The sequence below is a fragment of the Piliocolobus tephrosceles genome, chromosome X (assembly GCF_002776525.5).
Source record: "Piliocolobus tephrosceles isolate RC106 chromosome X, ASM277652v3, whole genome shotgun sequence".
Classification (NCBI taxonomy): domain Eukaryota; kingdom Metazoa; phylum Chordata; class Mammalia; order Primates; family Cercopithecidae; genus Piliocolobus; species Piliocolobus tephrosceles.
Window position 1 is genome coordinate 80,107,934 of NC_045455.1, and position 22,191 is coordinate 80,130,124.

Consider the following 22,191-nt stretch of genomic DNA (forward strand, 5'->3'; position numbering starts at 1 on the left):
AAATCCAAGCTATCATCAAATTTTGTTGATTCTGCTTAAGACATTTCTCCAACTTGTTCTCTCTTCTCCATCACCTATTTCTGCTTGCTGGAAATCTCCAACTGATTGGCTTCTAGGAACTTCAAATTTAATATGTGCACAGTCAACTTAATTTCCTTCTTTACTGCCTAGTCCAAACCTGTTCCTCTTCTAATTATACCTATTGTGGTGTATGGGAAGTAGGCCCAAAGAGAATTTTCAGTGTCCTCACTTCAGTGTCTTTGTTGCCTCGTATTCCCTCAGAACCCATGTCCAGTCAATTGCCAATTCTGGCTGGTTGTATCTGCTAAATACTCCTCGTAGCATCCACTCCTCTGTCCCTAGTATAGATACGTAACATTCAGTTCACCTCCTCTCGTAGTCAGCTGTAATGACTTTCTAGGTGATATCTCCCCGTGTTCACTTCAGCCCCTCATTCACACTGCAGCCAGTGTAACCTGTCTATCATCCAGGGCTGATCACATGTAAAACTCTGACCTTGTTGCCTGATGTGGTTTTATCTAACTCATCTGTCTATGGAACCATTTTTATTTCATTTTTTTTTTTGAGAAAATGTATTAGTATATATCACAGCATATCCCTTTCTGTACTGTGCGACAGAGCATATTATTATTTTATTTTTCTCTGGAATGCTGTCCCCTCTCTTTTTTGTCAATGGTAATCTTACCCTTACTTCCAAGGCCAGTGTGAATTCTATTTCCCTTTCATTGATAGCCCAGTGGGAAGTGGGAAGTGACTTCTTTCTCCTCTGAGTTAGGATGGCCTACACTACTTACTTAGCAATTACCACGTACTGCCTTGTGGTGGAATCTTTTCATAGACACGTCTTGCTTTCTAACCTATTTGAAGACAGGCTCCTGACTTAGGTTTCTTTCTGTCCCCAGAGTGGCTAAGTTAGGTCTTGCACCTATGACTCAGGATTTAGGAGGTTGTTTTTAATTTTTAGGTTTCATTGTTAATGCTGTATGTACTTGTCACAGTTTTGTTATTTGTTGTTCTGTTATTAGACAAAATTTTTAGCAATGAGATTGTGGGTATAAACATTTTCGTGGCTCCAAGTAGTTTTCCATGTTGCTTTTTAAAAATGATTATTACCAATTTAATGTCTGTTATGGTGTTTCCTATTTATACTTTATTTTGTGTTTATCGTTTGTCATATATTTTAGCACCTTGTATTATTTTGTTGCTGCAACCTCAATACCACTTATTTTCATTATTCTTTTGTTGCAATTATAATAGGTACAAGAGTACATCTTAAAACCGCTTTAACCTGCTTTAACCTTGCATTTCTTGGCTTACTATTTGAGCACCTTCCATGTGTTTTCCATATATTCTTTGTTTGGTTTTTCTCCTTTGCCATCTATTTTTGTACCTTGTATTTTTGTAAATTATAATAAGCCATGTTTATTATAATAAGAAATAAGAAAAAGAGTGTCTACTTTTCAATTTCAGAAAGTTTAGATCTCTCATTTTTTTTCCTTAATGTTTTTCTGTTGCTTCGGATTTGAGAAGGTGACATGTCCACAGGCCTGACATACACATTCAAATTTCTTTTCTATCAGCTTACTTTTATGTTCCATTGTGTTACGGAAGACTTCTGGGACACAATGACCCATAAGCGCCTTTGGGAAATCTTTTTTCTTGCCTTTAATAGCTTGATGAAAATCATCCGAAGCCAGTGACTTCCAGGTAGATTATGAAATGTTGCTGCGCGTATCTGAGTTGCCTCATAAAATGTAATACCCAGAAGGCACTTTATGATATTCTATTCTATAAACAATATTTCATGGAATTTAATTCAGTTCGGTTGCGGAGGTTTCAATACATATTTGAGTTTTTTCTAGATTTTGCCATAACTCACAATAATGAAATTTAATTGCCAGGGTTTTTAATCAAAAAGTTTATCCTCTGGAAAAAATGAAATATATTACAGATATCCTTAAGATACTTTTGACTATGCCACATATTGATCTTAAAGGAAGCCTAGAGGAGGTGACAATCAGCTCTAGTAATGTGAAGGATGGAGATGAGGGCGTTTTCAGACTGAAGTTAAGTAGTATCAGAACTGGAATTTACAAGCCACCACTCTTAGCCAATGAAACAACTCCCACAATAAGAGGCAAATTTGTAGAATCCCCCAACATAGAGTCTCGTGGAGGAGCACTTTTATAGCTAACACACTGCAGGCCCAGTCACCCAGGGAACTGGTACCACATTATCAGTTTTCAGTAGTGCCTAAGGAAGTCATTTTAAGTGGAAATATTCTAATTTTGTAATGAAAGCTAATGGCAAAGTAGAATTAACTTCACAGATTTTTAAAATAATAAATCTTAATAGAGGAAATGTATTATTATGCTTTGAAGAATAATGGCAAGTATGATCATTTAAAAATACAGGCCAGGCGTGGTGGCTCATGCCTGTAATCCCAGCACTTTGGGAGGCTGAGGTGGGTGGATCACTTGAGACCAGGAATTTGAGGCCAGGAGTGTCAACGTGATGAAATCCTGTCTCTACTAAAAATATAAAACTTCACTGGGCGTGTTGGTGCCAGCTACTCAGGAGGCTGAGGCAGGAGAATTGCTTGGACTCAGGAGGCAGAGGTTGCAGTGAGCTGAGATCACACCACTGCACTCCAGCCTGGGTGACAGAGTGAGACTCTGTCTCACAAAAATAACAAACAAAACATAAAAATAAAAATACGTAGATGATTTTTTAAACAAGGATTCTTCAGTATCTTAAAAATAATCTAATATTCTTACTTAGATATTATTTTACCTTCCAACTTTCTGAAAATACTGAAATCTTTCAGGAAAGAAATTACCATATTCTGATATTTTAGTATCAGTTGGATCCAAACATAATTTCATGCTTTATTTCCTTACCTTTTAAAAAGACTTTCATTTTCTTTATCTCTCTCTACTTAAAAACAAAGATTAGTTTTTGGCCTTCATAAATGCTACAACAAAATTCAGGCAGACGCTGCTTCAGCAGTTCTTGCTATTTGTTGGGGTGTCTTAGATCCCAGAGTATTAAATTTCAAGTGAAGAATCAGTCTTATCATAGAATCTTTAGAGCTTGAACAAACTGAAAAAAAAAAAAATGGTTGTATGACAACCAACCAAAAAATCATGATGTTTTGTAATTTCCGGTACCATTTCTAAGAGTTTTGCAATCATGCCATCCTTGTTCAAGTTCACCTATAGGAAGTAATGCAAAGCTTCCAAACCTAATTTTGGGCTATTTTGTTGAAAAATACCTTGGTTTTTTTGTTTGTTTGTTTTAGATAAATTCACTTTTATTTCACTGTTGCAGTGAAAGTTATACCAAAAGACTTTGGAATGTGGGGTGGCTTAGTATATGTAAGAGGAAGTATACTACAGTAATTATAAGCTTACTTTATCATGTTATTTTGTTTGTTTGTTTGTTTTTTAAATAAAGAGAGATGGGATCTCGCTCTGTTGCCCAGGTTGGAGTGCAGTAGCACAATCATGGCTCATTGCAGCCTCATCCACCCAAGCTCAAGCGATACTCCCACCTCAGCCCCACAAGTAACTGGGACTACATGGGTGAGCCACCATGTTTGGCCCTGTCTTGTTATTTTTGAATGGCATTTAGCACACATACCTCATGTCAATACTTGAATGCTCTCTAAAAATGATTATTTAAACAAGATTATAACCTATCTCTTAAATCTCAGACTCACTAAGGAAGAGACTGAACACTGGATATCCAGAGCTATTTGACCAAATCAAAACTATGTTTTCTTCATTCAGAACAATCACATTTGTTGATTTATAATAATCGATGATAATTAGCCCATGAATTGAAAAGCTGTTTTTTACAAAATCAGAAAATACAACCAACTTTAATTTAACTATGTTAAGGCAGGAACCACATCTCTTGTGGCAGAGAGAAGTTCAGTGTTACGATTACAGTAAAAATAGTTAAAACATGGATTCAAATAGATTTAATGGAAATTTCTTTGCATGATAAAATGGAAATTCACTAGCATAAGGAAATCAATGGAAATTTATTAGCATAAGGAAATCCATCTGGGCCTTTCCTGAATTCCTGAATACTGTCGCAGACTCTGAATGACTGTGGTGTGTGATCTTGGATTCGGTGGCAGTTCCTTCTCCTTCCTTTAGCTGTTGCTTTCCTGTTAGCACAGTATCATCTGTTACTGGAGTCTCACATCCTTCTCTAAGATTCTCATTCCAGTCTTTAAATCTGATTATCCGGCAGAGGAGCCTCACATTTACAGCACAGATTAAACACATATTTCTTCTGATCATTGTTGCTTGAACCAAACCAGCAATGCCTTCTCAGTGTCACTGGAGAACTTTCTTATGCTTTTAAACATTTTCAGGGTGCTTTATCTAAGAAGATATTTTTTAAAAGTGTTTCTTTTCTCTTTTAACAAACTCATTCCGTGTTGCTATGTTCTTTAAAGCTGCTCTCTCTTCTAATACATTTTTAAAATTTTCGTTGACATGTACTCTCTATATCTTTGTTTTGCTTTTAGTTATTAGCTTAGTATATAAACTTAAAAATGATCAGACAATTGTATATCTTCAATTAGCACAGAATTCTGACAAAGGCTAGCTTTACCAGCTCAATTACATGCTGTGTGTCTCACTGGGGAATGTTGGGGGCATTCTCACATTGACATGGACCCAACGTGGTGTCTACTGGTAACTGTTCAATATAAGACCTGCTTACTGATTTCTAGTAATTTTGTTTTTGAATTTTTCTTTCAGGCTTACTGCACGATTAGGGTAATATAGCCTCAGGTCACTTTCACTTACATAGCAAGTTTGCATCTGAGATCACTTTGACCTCTATCTTCTAATTTGATCTTCATAAAAACCTAATGAGGTTTTATTTTATAGATAAATAAACCACCACCCAGAAATCTGAGGGACTTGTCCAAAGTCACATGCTTGGAGAGGCCAGGTTTTGAGCCTGAATTTCCAATTCTCTCTTCCCACTATCATGTTCAGGTCATCACTCCATGAAACCTCCAAAAACACTGCTGTTTCTGTAGTACCCAAATATGCCTTTCTCAGAATTTAAGTAAATATCAAAAATCCATATATGTTTTTGATATTTACTGAACTCTTGAGAAAGGCATAGCTGAGACAAGTCATGATATGCCAGGTGAATAGAAAGGGGGTTGGTTAAACTTGTGCTATTCATACAACTTCTAGTGAGGCATAATGTGTCTGTATACACATTATAGGATATTTTAAGAACATCTGCAAAACAAGTGTTCAATGACATGTATAACTGTTCTTTTTAACTTTTGAAGGTCTGCTTCAGTTATTTTTGTGTGACTACTTGTTCTTTGGCCTTGGATGTTTGCTGTTAATTTAAAAATAATATAAGGACTTAGATAAAAGTCAATGGACTGTGTTAGATTAGACCTAGGTCATTTTACCTGCAATTATGAAGGACTTTCAGCATTTTTACCTATTCCTAGTTACAAAACTTATTAACACAGAAAAAAAGCCGTTACAAAATCTTTAATTTCAAAAGGCTTTGACCTAACTTTATGAAATATGTATTTAGAATTCGTCATTTTACAATTCGTTGTCTCTCGGTTCATGTTTTTCTTTTTTGTGTGTGTGATCTACATCTACTTAATAGTCTGATTATTTTCATTGAAAAATTTCCTGCTAAGGTGTCATTTTTAATAAAAATTTATTTATATTTATTTTAGAGCCCATTTTTGAAGCTGTAGTTTGTATGTTGAACACTTCTAAAACCTTTTACTTACGGACAAGTATGAATTGACTTTACAGTGTGTGTGGATCACTGTGATTGGCACTATGTAGATGAGAGAAAGGAAGGGTGATTATTTGCTTGCTTTTGGAACTTTACTGGGCTTTACAAAATCTTTAGCATCACCTCTCATCAAATTCATAAATTATATGACTATTTTTAGATGCTGTATTCTGATTCACTCTTAGTGTTTAAATTATCTCTGGTAGCAAATGTAGGTACTTCCGATTTTGAAGTTTTCTGCAAATTTAAATATCTCTAATTGCCAAAGAATATTTTCTATTTTAAATTCACTTTCACACTTCTCTAAGGTCTTTTCAAGCGGATCAGCATTCCTATCACCAACCTCAAGATGAGGAAATGGAGGAATAATGTTTTGTTTTGTTTTTCCAGGATGTGGATCTGTTACCGACAGTGCCAGACTAGCAATCAGAAATCTTTCCTTATCCCTGATGGTTAATCATACTTCCATTGTTTGAAAAGTCAGGGCTAGCTCTTGCCCCTAAGCAGAAAAGGCAAAAGAGAGGATAAGTAGGAAAAAAGAAATGGGTATATTTTAGTTTAAATTTAAATATATTTCTCTCTTTCTTAGGAGAGAGTTATGTATGTGGCTCAATAGAGCCCTTCAAGAAACTGGAGTACACCAAGAACGTGAACCCCAACTGGTCAGTGAATGTCAAGACCACCTCGGCTTCTCGGGCAGTGTCTTCACTGGCCACTGCCAAAGGGAGCCCTTCAGAGGTGCGAGAGAATAAGGATTTCATTCGGCCCAAGCTGGTCACCATCATCAGAAGTGGTGTGAAGCCGCGGAAAGCTGTCAGGATTCTGCTGAACAAGAAAACGGCTCATTCCTTTGAGCAGGTCCTCACTGATATCACTGATGCCATCAAGCTGGACTCGGGAGTGGTGAAACGCCTGTACACATTGGATGGGAAACAGGTAAGAGACATATGTGATGTGACTTTGACTTTGAGGCAAGAACCAGGGAGTTGGAGGGTGTACGTGGTTAAAGCATACATTTTGCTCAAGTTGTTAAAAGACCTGGGTGACTTAATTAACAAATATGTACTTGCTGGCCCTAGAACAGTCAGAAGTTTGAGTTGAGCAGGATTATTCTTAGGAATAAAGTAAGAAAAAAAAAATGCATATCTTTGAAGATTAAATAATTACTCAGGGATTTCTACTTTTTCATTTATTATTTGCTTAACATAATGGTTCTTTTCTGTCATCTGTTTTCAGTTTTCTCATAGGTCTTATAGCCTTAAGGATGACTGAGGTATGGAAGTAAACTGTGACCAGTAGGAACAATTCTAACTTATTTCTTTGACCTAAATATTTTGTGATTTTAAGTCTTTGTAGTGTTCATTCACTGGTGAGATTTACTTACATTTTATAGATTTTAAAATATGCATCTAAGAAATGACATATTTCCATCTGGATAGCTTTAAAGTCATATTTCTAGAATAGTATTTATCTTGTATTTTTCAGTGTTAAAATAAAAGGGAGGTTTTTTAGCTACAGAATGAACATCAGTTGGCTTGGATGAGTGATCATTTTAATGTGAATTGGTCAGATGAATCTAAAGGAAGCATCACCTTTTGTTGTCTTGGGTGGATTATTTTTGTAAAGGTTTGGCAGAACCTTGATGGTGAGTTGAATTAAAAAAAACATTGAATATATGTACAGCATGATTTACTAGTCATTCAGAGTTTACCAGATTACATTTTTGAGCACACTATCTTTGATGGAAGTTTAGTTTTTAATGTGGTTCTATCAAAATGCTTTAAAAAAATTTTTTTTGAGGGATAATTTGAATGATTTATATGTATAGAAAATACTAAAATTAAAATGATTCATGAATTAAAAAACTGATCTTATTAAATAGAAGACTCCTCCAAGTTCTTAAAGGGTAGCACGTTCAAACTTTCTGAATTAGAAATAGATGCTAATCCTAGAAAGAGTATTAGTCATGAAAGAATACTTCTTTAGGGATTCATTCAGATGCTCTAAATTATACAATTCATTAGGAAAGAAGGAATATATGCCAGTTGTTCATTTGTATTTACCATCTTTTGCTTGTCTGATAACCCTTGCCCTAAGTATCATGAGGATAAGGATTCTAATGGATGAGATTCTCTACTGAATGAGATCTAGTCTTCTAGATTTAAGAGTCTGTAGCCTAAATGTCATCAATCTATCAATGACCAGAAAGTTCATGCTGGCTTGTGAGTTATAGTAGCAATAAGATGGCAAATTTCACCTTTACACATTTAAACCCTTCACTGGCTCCATTTCTAATGAGTTATTCAAACATCTTGTAGTTCTGAATTTTCACATATTGAATTTTCTCAAGATGGGAGTTCATCTATTTTCATAAATATATACCTATTCAAGTAAATATATTCATAAAGTGTCTCATTAGAGCAAAGAATACATGTGGATAAATGTTCCCTCTCCCTGCCTCACTTCAGAATTTTGGTAGATCCAAATTGCTACTCTGAATCTAAAAATCAGCTTTAATGACTTTAGCTAAAATTTGCCATCAGCTGATTATTTAATTTTGTTTATTTCAGGATCCCTAGAATCCCTAGAATAGGTATAATGTTCTCAATTGTTTTCTTCCTTACTGAATTTGTCTAGTATCAGTATTTGATAACGGCTAGTTTGCTGTGGTTTACATGTAAATAACCCAAAGTCATGGGAAGGAATCCCAGGTTTAATGTCAAAAGACCAGGATTCAAGTCTGGGCTCAGTCATAGATTCCTTATGTTTTTAGCAAAACACTTAACTGAGCCTCATTATCCTCATCAGTGAAACACAGATAAAATGATTACCTGTATTTTATAGAGTGCTTGTGTGTCAACTACGATGATACATGCGATAGCAATTTGGATATATAATGATGATAGCTTTACTGAGCATTGTTCTAAGTGCTTTGCATATATTAGCATGTTTAATCCTCATAACAACTTGTTTATTATCCCCATTTAACAGATTAGAACACTAAGGCTCAGAACTTGTTAAAAACATGCCCAAGACCACACAGCTATGATTTAAACTGGTCTTGCTCCAGAGCTTGTGCTGGTAACCACTGTACCACTTTAGATTATGTTAAAGCACCAAACTGACGCAAATGTATTGAGAAAGAATTGTTAAGGGAGTAATCTGTCCAAGGAATGTCATCTGAAATATTTCTGCTCTGTCCTTTTTTTCCTGCAGTCATTCTGCTGACTGTTGTGCTCAACTGTTGTTTGTCAAGCATTCAGTTTGCTGCTATGGCATTTCCCCTAGTGTTGGCATGTTCTCTTCATAGCAGGACCAGTGGAAAGCTGCAGAGGAATTGGATGATTAAGTGGAAAGAACATAAAGACTTATTCCTTGGGTTCCCAGTGGGAACAAAGATGCTTCCTCATGGACCCCAGGAGTCTTTGGAATCATTTTGGCTCAAAAGAGAAATCTGTCTCATAAGCAGTTTGTTAGAATAGAATTTTTGACAACACTGGCAGAGACTGAGGCTTGATAATCCTCTGAGAATAAACCACTTTCCTCCATGCTATCCTATGGAATAATGCGTGGCCATAGCGGGGTGGCACGTGCACTGCTACCATCTTGACCTGCCTGTGGTGACATCAGGGTCCCTATGCTGCCAACAAGATGTCACCCTAAGATTACTTGTCCCACCTTTTTAAAAAATAGTTTAACTGAACCCTCACATCAGCTCCATGAACAATATGGGAATTTCAATGCCCAGTAAAGAATTTCATGTTTTTGGATTGAGGAAGTAGAATTGTTTAAAAAAATGAATTGCTTGAGTGCTTTGAGTAAATGGGTAGAGAGGAAGATGGTTTTGTAGATTGCCTTAGGGCAGCCTGCAGGTGTATCCATGGCATGAAAACTGTTGACGCTGGGATTTTGGACAATGGAACCATGAAAGCCGGAGGCTGCTGTTTAATCTGTTACCCAGAGGAGACGGACACTGGAGGGAATAGAACACATGCCGTTCTCACTTGTTTCTACCACCACTCCTTGCTCCATTGCCTCTTGGGTTTGTGTTAGCCCTAAGCGAGGAGTTCATCGAACAGTACTTTTCTTGATGTTTTTAGACTGAGATAAGGAAATGAACGTTTTGGAAATGCTGCACAATCTAGAAAAGATTTTGCAGGAAGCTACAATTGGCCAAGATGACTGTTGTGGTTCATAAGCAGCCTATGTGTGAGCAAACCCTTTCTAATAATTTCAACTCCATTCTTTATTCTGGGGCACTGAAGCTTCAGTAAATTGTTGCCCCAACCTTCCTTGTCTTCCTTGCAGCTTTCAGGGTGACTGCTCACCAGGTCATCAGTCGTTTTGCTGGCATGGCTGGGAGTTCAAGGAAGCACTTACCATGCCTTAATTTCAGTGATGCATTTTTTTTTTGTTTTTTAAATCTGGGCCTTGGTTAGAGACCTCCAAAGAAGAAAAAGGGACATTTTCTAGCTGACAGTTAAAATCATGTCCCCGAACCCATGTCCAAGGGGAGGATTTGCGGGATCTGAGAGTCTGAGAGTCTCTTCCTCTTGCCCAAGCCCAAGCTCTGGATGTTGGAACTTTGCTGTGGGTTATTCACTTAACCTGCCAAGCAGTTCCTCCCAGAGGACATTTGGAGTATAATTGTTTTTTAATTGCTTAAAATAAGCCTAAAAGTTACCAGATTTGCTACGAAGATACCCTTGCATATCTCCTGACTCCTTTTATGGAAAAGCAAATCTGGCTTTCTTGAGCTGCTTAATCTGTGGTTCTTGAATCCTTCCTTAGAAACATAGAACAGCTAGTGCCTAAGTAGGTGATTTATACTATAAAGAACATAGATAGGGCACTTCCCAATGATCCCCTTCCCACTGAAATATAGCAGTGACAAACTAGATAGCTCTTTAAGTAGAAAACAAATGCACATCCCTATCTTATCTACTTTTCAACATCAAAGATCTGTACAACATTGCAGCACGCTTTAGTGAAGAGAAAAAAACCCAGGGATGTTATATTTTTATCTTATAGACATTTCACATAGGCCATGGACTTTATAAAATCTACCACTGCTAGCATGCTAGAGTGAGCAAACCATTTATTGTTTTCCCAGTATGGAAAACGTTAGGAATTACTCAGCTGAAGTAAGGGTAGTCATAAACTGATTTAGATGGTAAACCATGAGAAAGCATCATAACTGCCATTTTGAGGACATCCCAGTAGCTGTTGATAAATTAATCCATTGTTACCTCTTCTCTGTATCTTTTGATCATGAATCCTTATTGCCTGTTGTAAACGTAAAGCTCAAAAGATGCTTGTAAATGAGTCAGTAATTGCCGCCATTTATTTTAGGTGTTTAATATAGGAGTTCATTTGATTACAGGAAATGGTAATGATGATTAGTAGGAATCTATGAATCAGACATCACAAAATGGTCTTTATTTTCTTCCTTTTGGCTTTTAATATCTAATTCTAATCTGAAGTAAAAATAATTTGGTCCACTCTTGAGTTTACAGCGCTTAATGTATGTCTTCCTTTTACAAGTGAAAAAACTGGTACAAATTATTATTACATCTGACCTTGGCTATAGGAGTTGATAAGCATAGAAAATGTGGAAACTAGAGGTTTCCAGATAAAATGTAAAACATTTAGAAGCTGATAGGATTTATTTGGAATGGAAAAGGAGGTTTTCTGTAGCTGTTAACAGCAGTGGTATTTTTCCTTTTTTATTAGTAGAACTTTTCTGTGACAGTCCTAATTAACTTCTGCAAGCATATTAAAACCCTTCATTCTTGGTATAAAGATTGTGTACTATTGATTTGCTACACTTACCTATGTAGTAAAAGGGAATGTAATACTTTTTAGTTTTGTTTGCAATTGGAGTAAAAAAGCAGTTGATACAAGTAATTTAGCTTATACTTTAAAATGTCAAGTTAAACTTTTCTACAAAAGCTCAGAGCACATATTAAACCATCCTCATGATTTATTAGAGCTATGAATTGATGGAAATAGATGATTTCAAAGAAAAAGAAGTTTAAGAATCATAATGATACTTCACTTATAGAATTAAAGTGTTCAGAATAGAATGTGCTATTTTAGGTCACATATCTTTGGTCAATATCAGGACTCATGAGCTACACCTGTCCTTATGTAGATATTAGTGCCTTCAAATTGGGAAGATTTTAAATCCTTTTTTTTTTTTTCACTTTGAGCTCCTCTGAGGATGTGATCAATTATAGGTACCTGCAGTGATGTATATTTTAAGGCTTAGATTCCTTTTAGCAAAAGTCAGTTTTCTGTAAATTGCATTCTAGCTCGCTATAAAATGAATTCTAAGTTCGCTTAGTGTTTCACTGCTGTACTGAAGATAGATTTTCTAAAGCCCTTCCATAGTGTGCTGAGAGCATCTGGGGGACGTTTACAAGTCTACTGGCTTTGTGATTGCCTTCTGGTGGTGACTTCTCTTGCTTCAGTGACAGCTGGAGCCCTGACCTGGCCTGTGAGCCTTTTCTGTCTGGCAGGAGCATGTTGGGATGATGGAAAGAACTTGGACTTTAAAGTCAACTGGTCAGTCAGTTATTCCTGCAACAAACAAACAAAAAAATTCAGCTGAGCCTGGACTGAGATTTCAGTCTGGAAAATCTAGCTTGTGGTTTTTCATCCAAGCCTGGAAAGTTTAGTTAGCCTACCCAACTTACTGATTAGTTAAGTTTACAATTTCTGTATATTGAATTTACTTAGAATGAGGAAATTTGCTTATGTATGCTATAAATTAAGTATAGATATATGTGATAACATGACACAGAGGAAAATCATTAGTTCCATAGAATTATAGACTTGAATTCAAATCTGTCCTCTACTCTGGGCACGGTGAAATTTATCCTCCTATTGGAAATAGTTCACACCCTGATAATCCTCAGTTTCATCATCCATATATTGTGAATAATAATAATGATAATAATGCTTGCTTTATAAGTTGCCACAAGGACTAAATGAAACAATTCACGTGGCAAATTTAGCACTGTGATTGGTACCCAATTGTTGGTAGTTGTTATAATGGAAATGCTGACACCTAAGTTGCTTTTGGAAAAAAATCATATTTTAAATGTGCCAAAGGGACTCGCTGTTTTAAATTATCCTTTTATAATGACTAATCATATTTTCCTTTGTATATGTGGCTTTTCACATGGAAATGCTTCATGATAGAATAAAAAGAGCATGGAATTTGAAATGAGACACTTACTAATATAAAGTCAAATCCTGACTCGAATACTCATTAGTGGTGTGACCTCTGGCAAATCAGGTAAACTCTCTGAATCTCAATTTCCTCTTCTTTAAGATGGCATAGTAATGCATACCTCATAATATTGGGGTGATAATTAATTGGCAAAATATGTATATAAAGGCCTTGGCTTAACACGTGGTAGGTCCTCTAACAATATCGTCCTTCTCCCTTCTGTTCTCATATTCCAGGCTTTCCTAAAAATATAAGACCCTTGTAGTTGTATAATACCATGAATGTGGAATTGGTCATTTTGCACTGTTTCCATTGTAACTGAACTACTGTACCTGAACTACTAACAACTGTATTTTTATCATCCCAGTTATTTTCATTCAGTTGTGAATGTGATACAGATATTTTATTCACTTTCTTCTTCAATGGTACAGGTCATTCCTTAAAGGTATCTTTCTATTGGTAATCCATCCTCCAAGAAAGTAATATTACTATTAGTATCATTTGTTGAAAACCTTCTCTGTGCCTGGCACTGGACTCATTGCTGTATATATTTACATTGATGATTACATTGATAATTGAAGGTAATCTCATGAACCCCAGCTCGGCAAAGCAAGAACCTACTCATTTCTCAAGATTCAGCTCAAAGGTGGCCTTGTCTGTGAAATATTTCCTATCTTCCCCATGTAAAATTGACAACTCCCTCTCTTGGGACCTGTTCACTGTACATTGTACGTAGCCATGCAAATGTTCATTATGCTGGTCTATTGTAATTCCTCTCTCCTCCTTTCCATTTTATAGGATGAGGCTAGGAAAGGTGTCCTATCGGCCTTTGAGTCTCCAGAGCTTGACCTGGTAAATGATTGAATGACTAAGTAGCTGGATGAGTGACCAGTTTGCTGTGGTCTATCCACTTGGCATTAGCACATGGCTCCAGTATTCAGCAAGGTCCTTACAGGTCATGGCCATATAGGAGCTGCCTTGGTCACCCTGGGCTGTGGTCGTGGGTAGCCATAAATGATGATGGTGCCCTCTGCAGTGTGACCACACACTACATTACCATGCACACCGCACCATGGTGCTTGTTTCTAGCTAGGGCTTCTTCATGAAAGACTCTAGTGTAGAAAAGAAAAAGAATGCATCTGCCAATTTTAGATCATTTTCGCTATTGAAAGCACTTTCATTTTGTGGGGGAACAATAGATATTCTGTTAGAAACATCTCGCCGTCTGAGTCAGGAGAATTGCTCTAAACCTTCCTGACATTGCCTTAGCCATCCAGTGAATAAAGAGAAGAATTGATCAATATGTCCCATGGATTTAAAAATTGGTGATGGGCCAATAGGAGACGTGCATGAAAAGCATCTGGCCTAATTATCACAGAGACACAAACCTGCAGTATTCAAGGGTGTTTGTGGTGCTAGAGCATAATATGTTGCATCAGATTTTCCTGATTAGTTTTTAAATCGTTGAAACTAAATTAAATGAAAGAAGTCTGTTTCAGAAATTAAATGGAACTTTAAAAATCCAATTTTAAATAGGAACTATGTTGTAAACAACATGCCTTAGAAACAAAAGAACAGATGGGACATTTATTTTTTAATTGGTCTTGTCCTTTGTAAGATTAATATATAATCCTTGTAAAGAATTTTGAAGGAAATGGGAAAATATTAAGATAAATTGAAATTACCCACAGTCGTGTTGAGAAGATGGCCTTTGCTCATATTTTGGTCTCTTTTCCTTTGTTTTCTTTTTTTTTTTTTTGAGATGGGAGTCTTGTTCTGTCTCCCAGGTTGGAGTGCAGTGGTGCAATCTCAGCTCACTGCAACCTCTCCACCTCCCAGGCCCAAGTGATTCTCCTGTCTTAGCCTCCCAAGTAGCTGGGATTACAGGCGCATGCCACCACACCCAGTTAATTTTTGTATTTTTAGTACAGACGAGGTTTCACCATGTTGGCCAGGCTGGTCTCGAGCTCCTGACCTCAAGTGATCTGCTGGCTTCAGCCTCCCAAAGTGCTGGAATTACAGGTGTGAGCCACGGCACCTGGCCCTGTCTTTTTCTTTAAAACAAACGAACAACAAACAAAAACAAAAACAACAACAACAAAAACCTCAGATCCCACTCTGTGTGCAGTTTGGTTCCTTGCTGCTACCTTCAGGGGACAGTCTGCACATTCATGTGAGAAACGTATCAAACCACCCCCTCTCTAACTTTGTTATTTCATTGTCCAGGGTCAGAGCCCCTGAAGCCAGGTTTCCCAGTGTGCTTCCCTCTCTTGTGACTTGTCTGTAGAGCCTCTTTTGTCTGTCTTCTGACTTATGGCTGATAGTAATCATGTTCCAAAGTCCGATCGAGAAGGAAACAGCATGTAAAGTAGCAATTCTTGAGATGCTGTTCAGTGTCATCTGTTACTGGAGGTTAAAAGTATCTCAGACTCCATCTGCTCTGTCTAGAATCCTCTTAGAAAAAAAGTCACATTTTTCAAAACATGTCTGATTCCATAAGTCCAGTCTAGTTTTTGTAAATGCCAGGTAACAGGATTTTTAGGTCAATGGGAGCACAGTCACCATGATCTTTTATGAGTTCCTCCCTGAGGGAAAAACACAGGGTCGTTCTCTTTCTGTGGATAATCACTTCTGCTTGGCATTAGAACTGTCTGTACACCTGTGTGAGACCAAAATATCCCGGAGAAAGAAGATAGTGCTTTGTTGATTTCTGTATTCACGACTACCCTCATTAGATGCTTACAGTTTGTTAAGTGACATTTCTTAGTTTTAACTTGTAGCTCATCCTTTAACAAGTAGATTACAGGGCTAGGAGTGCCCCTACAAGAGATCTTTCCATTCCCTTTGTCTGTACTTGGAAGACCATAAACTAAACTTGCCTTGGCAGATAGTAACATACAATTGACTTTTTTATTAAAAACAAAACAAAACAAAACACACACGCAAACCTTCCAGGAAGAAAATAACTCAAGGTTAAGCACTAGCTTTAACAAAAAAATTAGACTAGACATTTACTTCTGATGCTTTTTCACAGTGAGAGTCTGGAATCTAGAAACTGCTTACACAACAGAAATAAGTTGTAAAGAGTTCTGCTGTGTGCACAGGTGTATGCTTCATCAGTGTTCTTAAAAACCTCACTGCCAGCCAGGTACAGTGGCTCATGCCTGTAATCCCAAGACTTTGGGAGGCTGAGAGGGGCGGATCACTTGAGATCAGGAGTTCGAGACCAGCCTGGCCAACACAGTGAAACTCCATCTCTACTAAAATACAGAAATTAGCTGGGTGTGGTGGTGGATGCCTGTAATACCAGCTACTCGGGAAGCCGAGGCAGGAGAATCACTTGAACCTCAAAGGCGGAGGTTGCAGTGAGGCGAAGATGGCGCTAGTGCACTCCAGCCCAGCCTGGGTGACAGAGTGAGACTCCGTCTCAAAAGAAAAAAAAAAAAAAAAATTAAATAAAGAAATAAATAACTAAAAACCTCAGTACCAAGAGTGGTCCCAAGACAGTAGCAGCAAGGCCACCAGGGACCAGGTAGAGATGCAGACCCTCAGACCCCACACAGAACTACTGAGTCAGAATGTGATTTCAACAAGATTCTCGGGCTGTGTATATTCACATTTAAGTTTCCGAAGTGCTGCTCAGGAGACTGAAGAGTATGAATGGAACATCAGAATGCAAAGCCCTAAAGATGGCGAACCCTGGCTGTTGCTGCATGGTAGATGCATTAAACATCAGTTTTAGCTGATTTTGCAGTTGTATTAGCATCCTAATGCCAATGTTGACATCAGATGGCAAGATATGATTGCCAGCAGCAACGTTCTGGAAAGCAGCCAGTGCATTCGTGTGAAATGTGTTCTCACTGCAATCTAGCCTCAGTGGGCTGCCTCATGTGAAGGGTGGATGGCTTCCTGTATGGAGAATAAATGTAGGTTAAAGAGGCAGGAAGGCTGAACAAACACTGTGGAAACAGGGATCCCGAGGAAGAGATTAATGCCACAGAGTGCACAGGCGTGCTGTTAGAAGTTGTCTGTATCTCCCCTCAATACGCTGCACAAACTGAATATGATCCCCGTGCTGCTTCTGGGTGTCTTCTGTGGGAATGAATGGAAGTCATTAACTGGGCCTGAGAACCGATTTTCAATCTTCGACTATTATCAGATGGAGTCCCTACGCGTGAGACAGTTCCCAACATGGACGATGCCCAGAAAGACGTGGGCTTTTTTTTTTTTTTGAGACAGAGTCTCACTCTGCCGCCCAGGCTGGAGTGTAGTGGCCGGATCTCAGCTCACTGCAAGCTCCGCCTCCCGGGTTTACGCCATTCTCCTGCCTCAGCCTCCCGAGTAGCTGGGACTACAGGCGCCCACCACGTCGCCCAGCTAGTTTTTTGTATTTTTTAGTAGAGACGGGGTTTCACCGTGTTAGCCAGGATGGTCTGGATCTCCTGACCTCGTGATCCGCCCGTCTGGGCCTCCCAAAGTGCTGGGATTACAGGCTTGAGCCACTGTGCCCGGCCAATGTAGGCTGTTTTCAAGGTGTGCAGGAATGGAGGGGTGATTCTTGAAAATAATTTCCAGCTGAAATGATTTCCTAGGCATGCCCAAGGATTTAGTGGCCAAGAGTCTTATGTACCGCAGACTTGACTGTGGAAAACAACAATGGATGGGATAAGCTGGTGTGAAGGAACCACCTAGTAATCAGAATTAGAGTGATTTTCTTATGACACAGCCTGGGAGGTTAAGAGACTGAGGCGGTGTCGCCTATTTAATTCAGCTGGCGGCTGGCAGGGACTGCACATCAATTAGGGCAGACGGGGCTTTGCAAACAGCCATACAATGTCCAGCGACCCCATCAACAGGGCCTTTTTCTAATGGGAAGGTCAATTCCATCTCTGAGGTTATAGCTCTAAATTAGGGAAAAAATAATAAGCCCTAGAAATAAGTGGGGTCCGTACACAAAGAACCAGTAAAAGGTTCGTTTCTGTCATTGGTTGATACAGTGGCCCTGGGAAGAGTAAAATTACTGACATATTTCTCAGGCCATTTCTGGGCTTGGTCTACTGTGAAAGGAGTAGTGCAGGCTTATTGTATTTTGTTTCTTGGTAACATCATCATTTTTGTTTGTTTGTTTGTTTGAGACAGGATCTTGCTCTGTCACTCAGGCGTCTCACTCTGTCACTGTTACTCAAGGTCACAGTGACGTGACTTTGGCTCACTGCAGCCTCCGCCTCCCGGGCCCAAGCAATTCTCTGACCACAGCCTCCCAAGCAGCTGGGACTACAGGCATGCACCACCATGCCTGGCTAATTTTTGTGTGTGCTTTTTTTTTGTGGAAACAGGGTTTTGCCATGTTGTCCAGGCTGGCCTCGAACGCCTGGACTCAAGCAATCCTCCCGCCTTGGCCTCCCAAAATGCTGGGATTACAGGTGTGAGCCACCATGCCTGGCCAATCGTTTTCTTGTATAGCAAAAATTGCTTTTCTCTTTATTTACATTTTGTGTCAAATTGGTAGACTTAGCCACTGTGTATTGAGAAAAAAATACATCCATTGATTAAATTCTTGCTGCATTTGGCAACAGTTTATAGGAAAAGGGAGAATTTCTGAAGATCATGCTGTGATGCCTCTGGGATATGTTCAGTTGGAGAAAATCTAATCTCATGCATTGTTGTATTGTGCAGAGTGCCAGTTATTTACAGTGACCATAAAAAACAAAGACCTGTTACAAAGCTTGTTAGGTGAACAGACTATTCACAGAGTTGTCTTTGGTTTTGCCAAATTGGATCAAGAGTTTCACCTGGGTTTTATTAAGATGATTGTGCTTTAGCTTTTTAACATAAATGTCTTTTAATGTTTAAAATATGCATGTCCTTGTAGACTTGTTGGATCAGGAAACATTGATTCAGCATGGATTCTGTGCCAGGCATTGGGAATATCTTAGTTTTCTTTCAGTGAGCAGTGGGAAGACCTGGGAGAACTCTTCACAATAGAATCCTAAGAGAAGAGTCCTTTTAGACTCACCGCAAGCTTTGTTACTAGAGAAACTTGCTTTTTCACATTTGTATGTTCATGAGAGTAGGAGATGATTAATACAGCTAATCTTATTTGAGGATGTCCTTGTACCGTTTGAAAATGTGACTGTTGAAACACTGTGAGTAACATTGCCTTCAAACTTTAAATAACTGAAAGATGTGTTTTACTTTATAGTTGAATTAATAACACTTCTAGCACATTAAGAATCCAAATAATGCTGGGCGTGGTGGCTCATGCGTGTAATCCCAGCACTTTGGGAGGCCGAGGCAGGCAGACTGCCTGAGGTCAGGATTCGAGACCAGCCTGGCCGATGTGGTGAAACCCCATCTCTACTAAAAATACAAAAATGAGCCAGGTGTGGTGGCACACACCTGTAATCCCAACTACTCAGGAGGCTGAGGCAGGAGAATCACTTGAACCCGGGAGGTGGAGGTTGCAGTGAGCCTAGATCACGCCATTGCACTCCAGCCTGGGCAACAAGAGTGAAACTCTGTCTCCAGAAAAAAAAAAAAAAAAAAATCTAAATAATATTAAAAGCCTACTTTTGTGTATCAGCAGGCTAGTAAACAGATTTCCACTAAAATTAGTCCCTGTACTCTAAGCTTCTGGCAGATTTTAGAAGCCCTTAAAATAAATACTAAATGTCCCAGCCCTCAGTTTTATGAGCCTGCACTTTCCCATTGAGGCGTATTGGGAATCAGGTGTGTAAAGTTCCTGTTCATTTTCTACCATCAGTTAAAGTGAGAGGGAAGTTACTTTCAAAGCATTACAAGGTTATCAAAATGCAAGAGAACTTGACTTTGGAGATGTTTGCACCCACATACCTACATTTTGGGGCACGAGAGAACTAGAGGAAGAACCAGAGGAAATGTGAATCTATTTTGAGGATTGGCAACATTAATGATGCTGTTTTCTAGGTCTTAAAATTACTTTTTTTTTTTCCAGGAGAAAAATGAAGCTTTATGCTATGTATTTGAATAATTGCAAATCTCTCTCTCTCAGTGCTTCTCTCACCTGGAAGGACCAGTGTGAATGACCCCACTGTAAATGGATTCTGTTCATGTGACTTTTCTTTTGTCCTATTTGCCTTATAATTTGGTCTGACATCAGCTGAAGAAAGTGTGTCAGATCAGTTCTGGGATACCGCCCCAGCTCTGTGCCAGAAAATGAGTGATAACACTTTGTGTAATGAATCAAAAGTTGGAAGACATTTTCTGTTACAACAGCTGGAAACATTTTCTCCAGTTTACATGAAGATTGCCGAGTAATTGGCATTCCAGGAAGGTAAAGGACTGAATCTGTCCCTGGGGGTGAGGCTTTGTAGAAAAGAATAAAATCATCTTGTATGTTGAACCCAGCCCAGGGGTAATAACATCAATAAATGTAGAATAGCAGCTAGTGTTTCTTGAATGTTTACCATATGCCAGGCACTAACTCAAATTTCTCTTTTTTACCCCATTAACAGTATTGTGGGAGTAGATACTATTGTTATTTCCATTTCACAGATGCAAAATCAGGGGCAAGGTAACTGGCCCAAGTGATTAGTACCTGGTCAAGGCAGACTGACATTCTTAACCACAGTATCATATCTGACATGATATAGTGTTTTCCAAATACTTTAAGTATATAAAATCCAGGTGCATCTTTTTTTTTTTTTTTTTTTTGGTGAGAATGCTCACAATTCATTACTAAGCTTTATTGGTGTGCCTGCTGAGTTTAAAAATATTTTTCTTCTGAAATTATCAAATTCCTATGATCTGTTGTCTTTAAACACAGTAAGATTAATATACTACCCTGTTAAAAGGGTTAGACTGGGTTGCCAAAAGACGGTAAATGTTGAGAAAGCTACTGAAATGTCTTCTTTCAATTTCTTCTAAGTGTTTCTTGCTATTTTGGTTCCTGTTTGGATTGTTAATGATTATGAAAATAATCCATTTAGAGTAATTTTAAAAACTTAAGAATCTTACTTTAGATTATTATAAAAATGTATATTCCCAATAGTGGAAAAAGAACATTTTTAATGTAATTAACACATCACAGAGATATACAGTACAACTATTTTATAGAGTGTGAATATCACAAAATTTAAAAACATGTCAACTTTAAAATAAAAAATGATTACAACTTTATAATGCTGTAATTTTCTTACCATAAAAAGCACCCATTTTAAGTATATTATTTAATGATTTTAATAAATCCAAAGAGTCATGCAACCATCACCACATTCCAGTGTTAGACACTTTGACCAAGAAAGTTCCTTCATCTGCATTTGCAGTCAATCTGGGCTCCCACCTCTAGCCCAACGGCCACTGATCTGCTTATTAGCTGCATCAACTTTTAAATGTTGACCTCATTTTTCTATCTGCTTTTATAGAAAAGTCTCTTTTCTACCTTCTAAGTCATTTGTGTAATTATGGATTCACTAAGTTCATTGCCTTTAACCTGTAACCGTAGCCTCCATCCTCTCCAGCTCGGTTTGACCAGCGCTGGGTTTTATTGAGGTTTTATAAGTAACTTATTACAGAGGTTATGTAGCCAGTTTCAGCACCGTGAGCCACTTATTATCTTTGCACTTTTTGCACATATGGTATTTCTGAGCTCGCTCCAGACTTAGGTATCCAGGAGAAGAAACCTTTCATGTTCATGGCAGGATGGAATAATTGTTGTCTTCTAAGCCCTAGGGGTGCTTCCTTGGGGCCTATTCTTCTCGCCTACCTTCTTGGGGCCCCATTTGGTGATATTTGCTTTGTTACAGTCCAAAATACCATTTATAAGCTGATTAGGTTTCACATGATATTAACATATTTCAAGCTGTGTGTATCTTTTTGCATTTCATAGTTACAATGTGGCTTCCATGTGCTTTGTCTGTTCCTTGGATAAGATCCAATTATTTCCTAATCTCTCTCACTCCCTCTTCATGGTGGGTTTCCCACTTGTCCTTTCATCACTTTGCTATTCAAGATCTTTGAGGACTTTTTAAAAATTGCCTATTTCTCTCTTCTCAAGGAAAGAGACTTAATTGTGCATTTTAATATCCTGCCGTACAGTAAAGCTGCACCTGGGGGATTATGTTCACTGAACCATCATTGAAAATGCCTTT

The 22,191-nt window shown here is 38.1% G+C and overlaps 1 protein-coding gene across 9 annotated transcripts in view; it reads left to right on the top strand.

Annotated features, from left to right (window-relative positions):
* Nucleotides 1-22,191, top strand: part of DCLK1 (doublecortin like kinase 1) — a 356,733-nt gene that overhangs the window by 13,535 nt on the left and 321,007 nt on the right. For all 9 annotated transcript variants that reach the window (XM_023208816.2, XM_023208817.2, XM_023208815.2 and 6 more), the window contains one exon: nt 6,416-6,762. In XM_023208816.2, the coding sequence (XP_023064584.1) occupies nt 6,416-6,762 (347 nt within the window). The remainder of the gene's footprint in view (nt 1-6,415; nt 6,763-22,191) is intronic.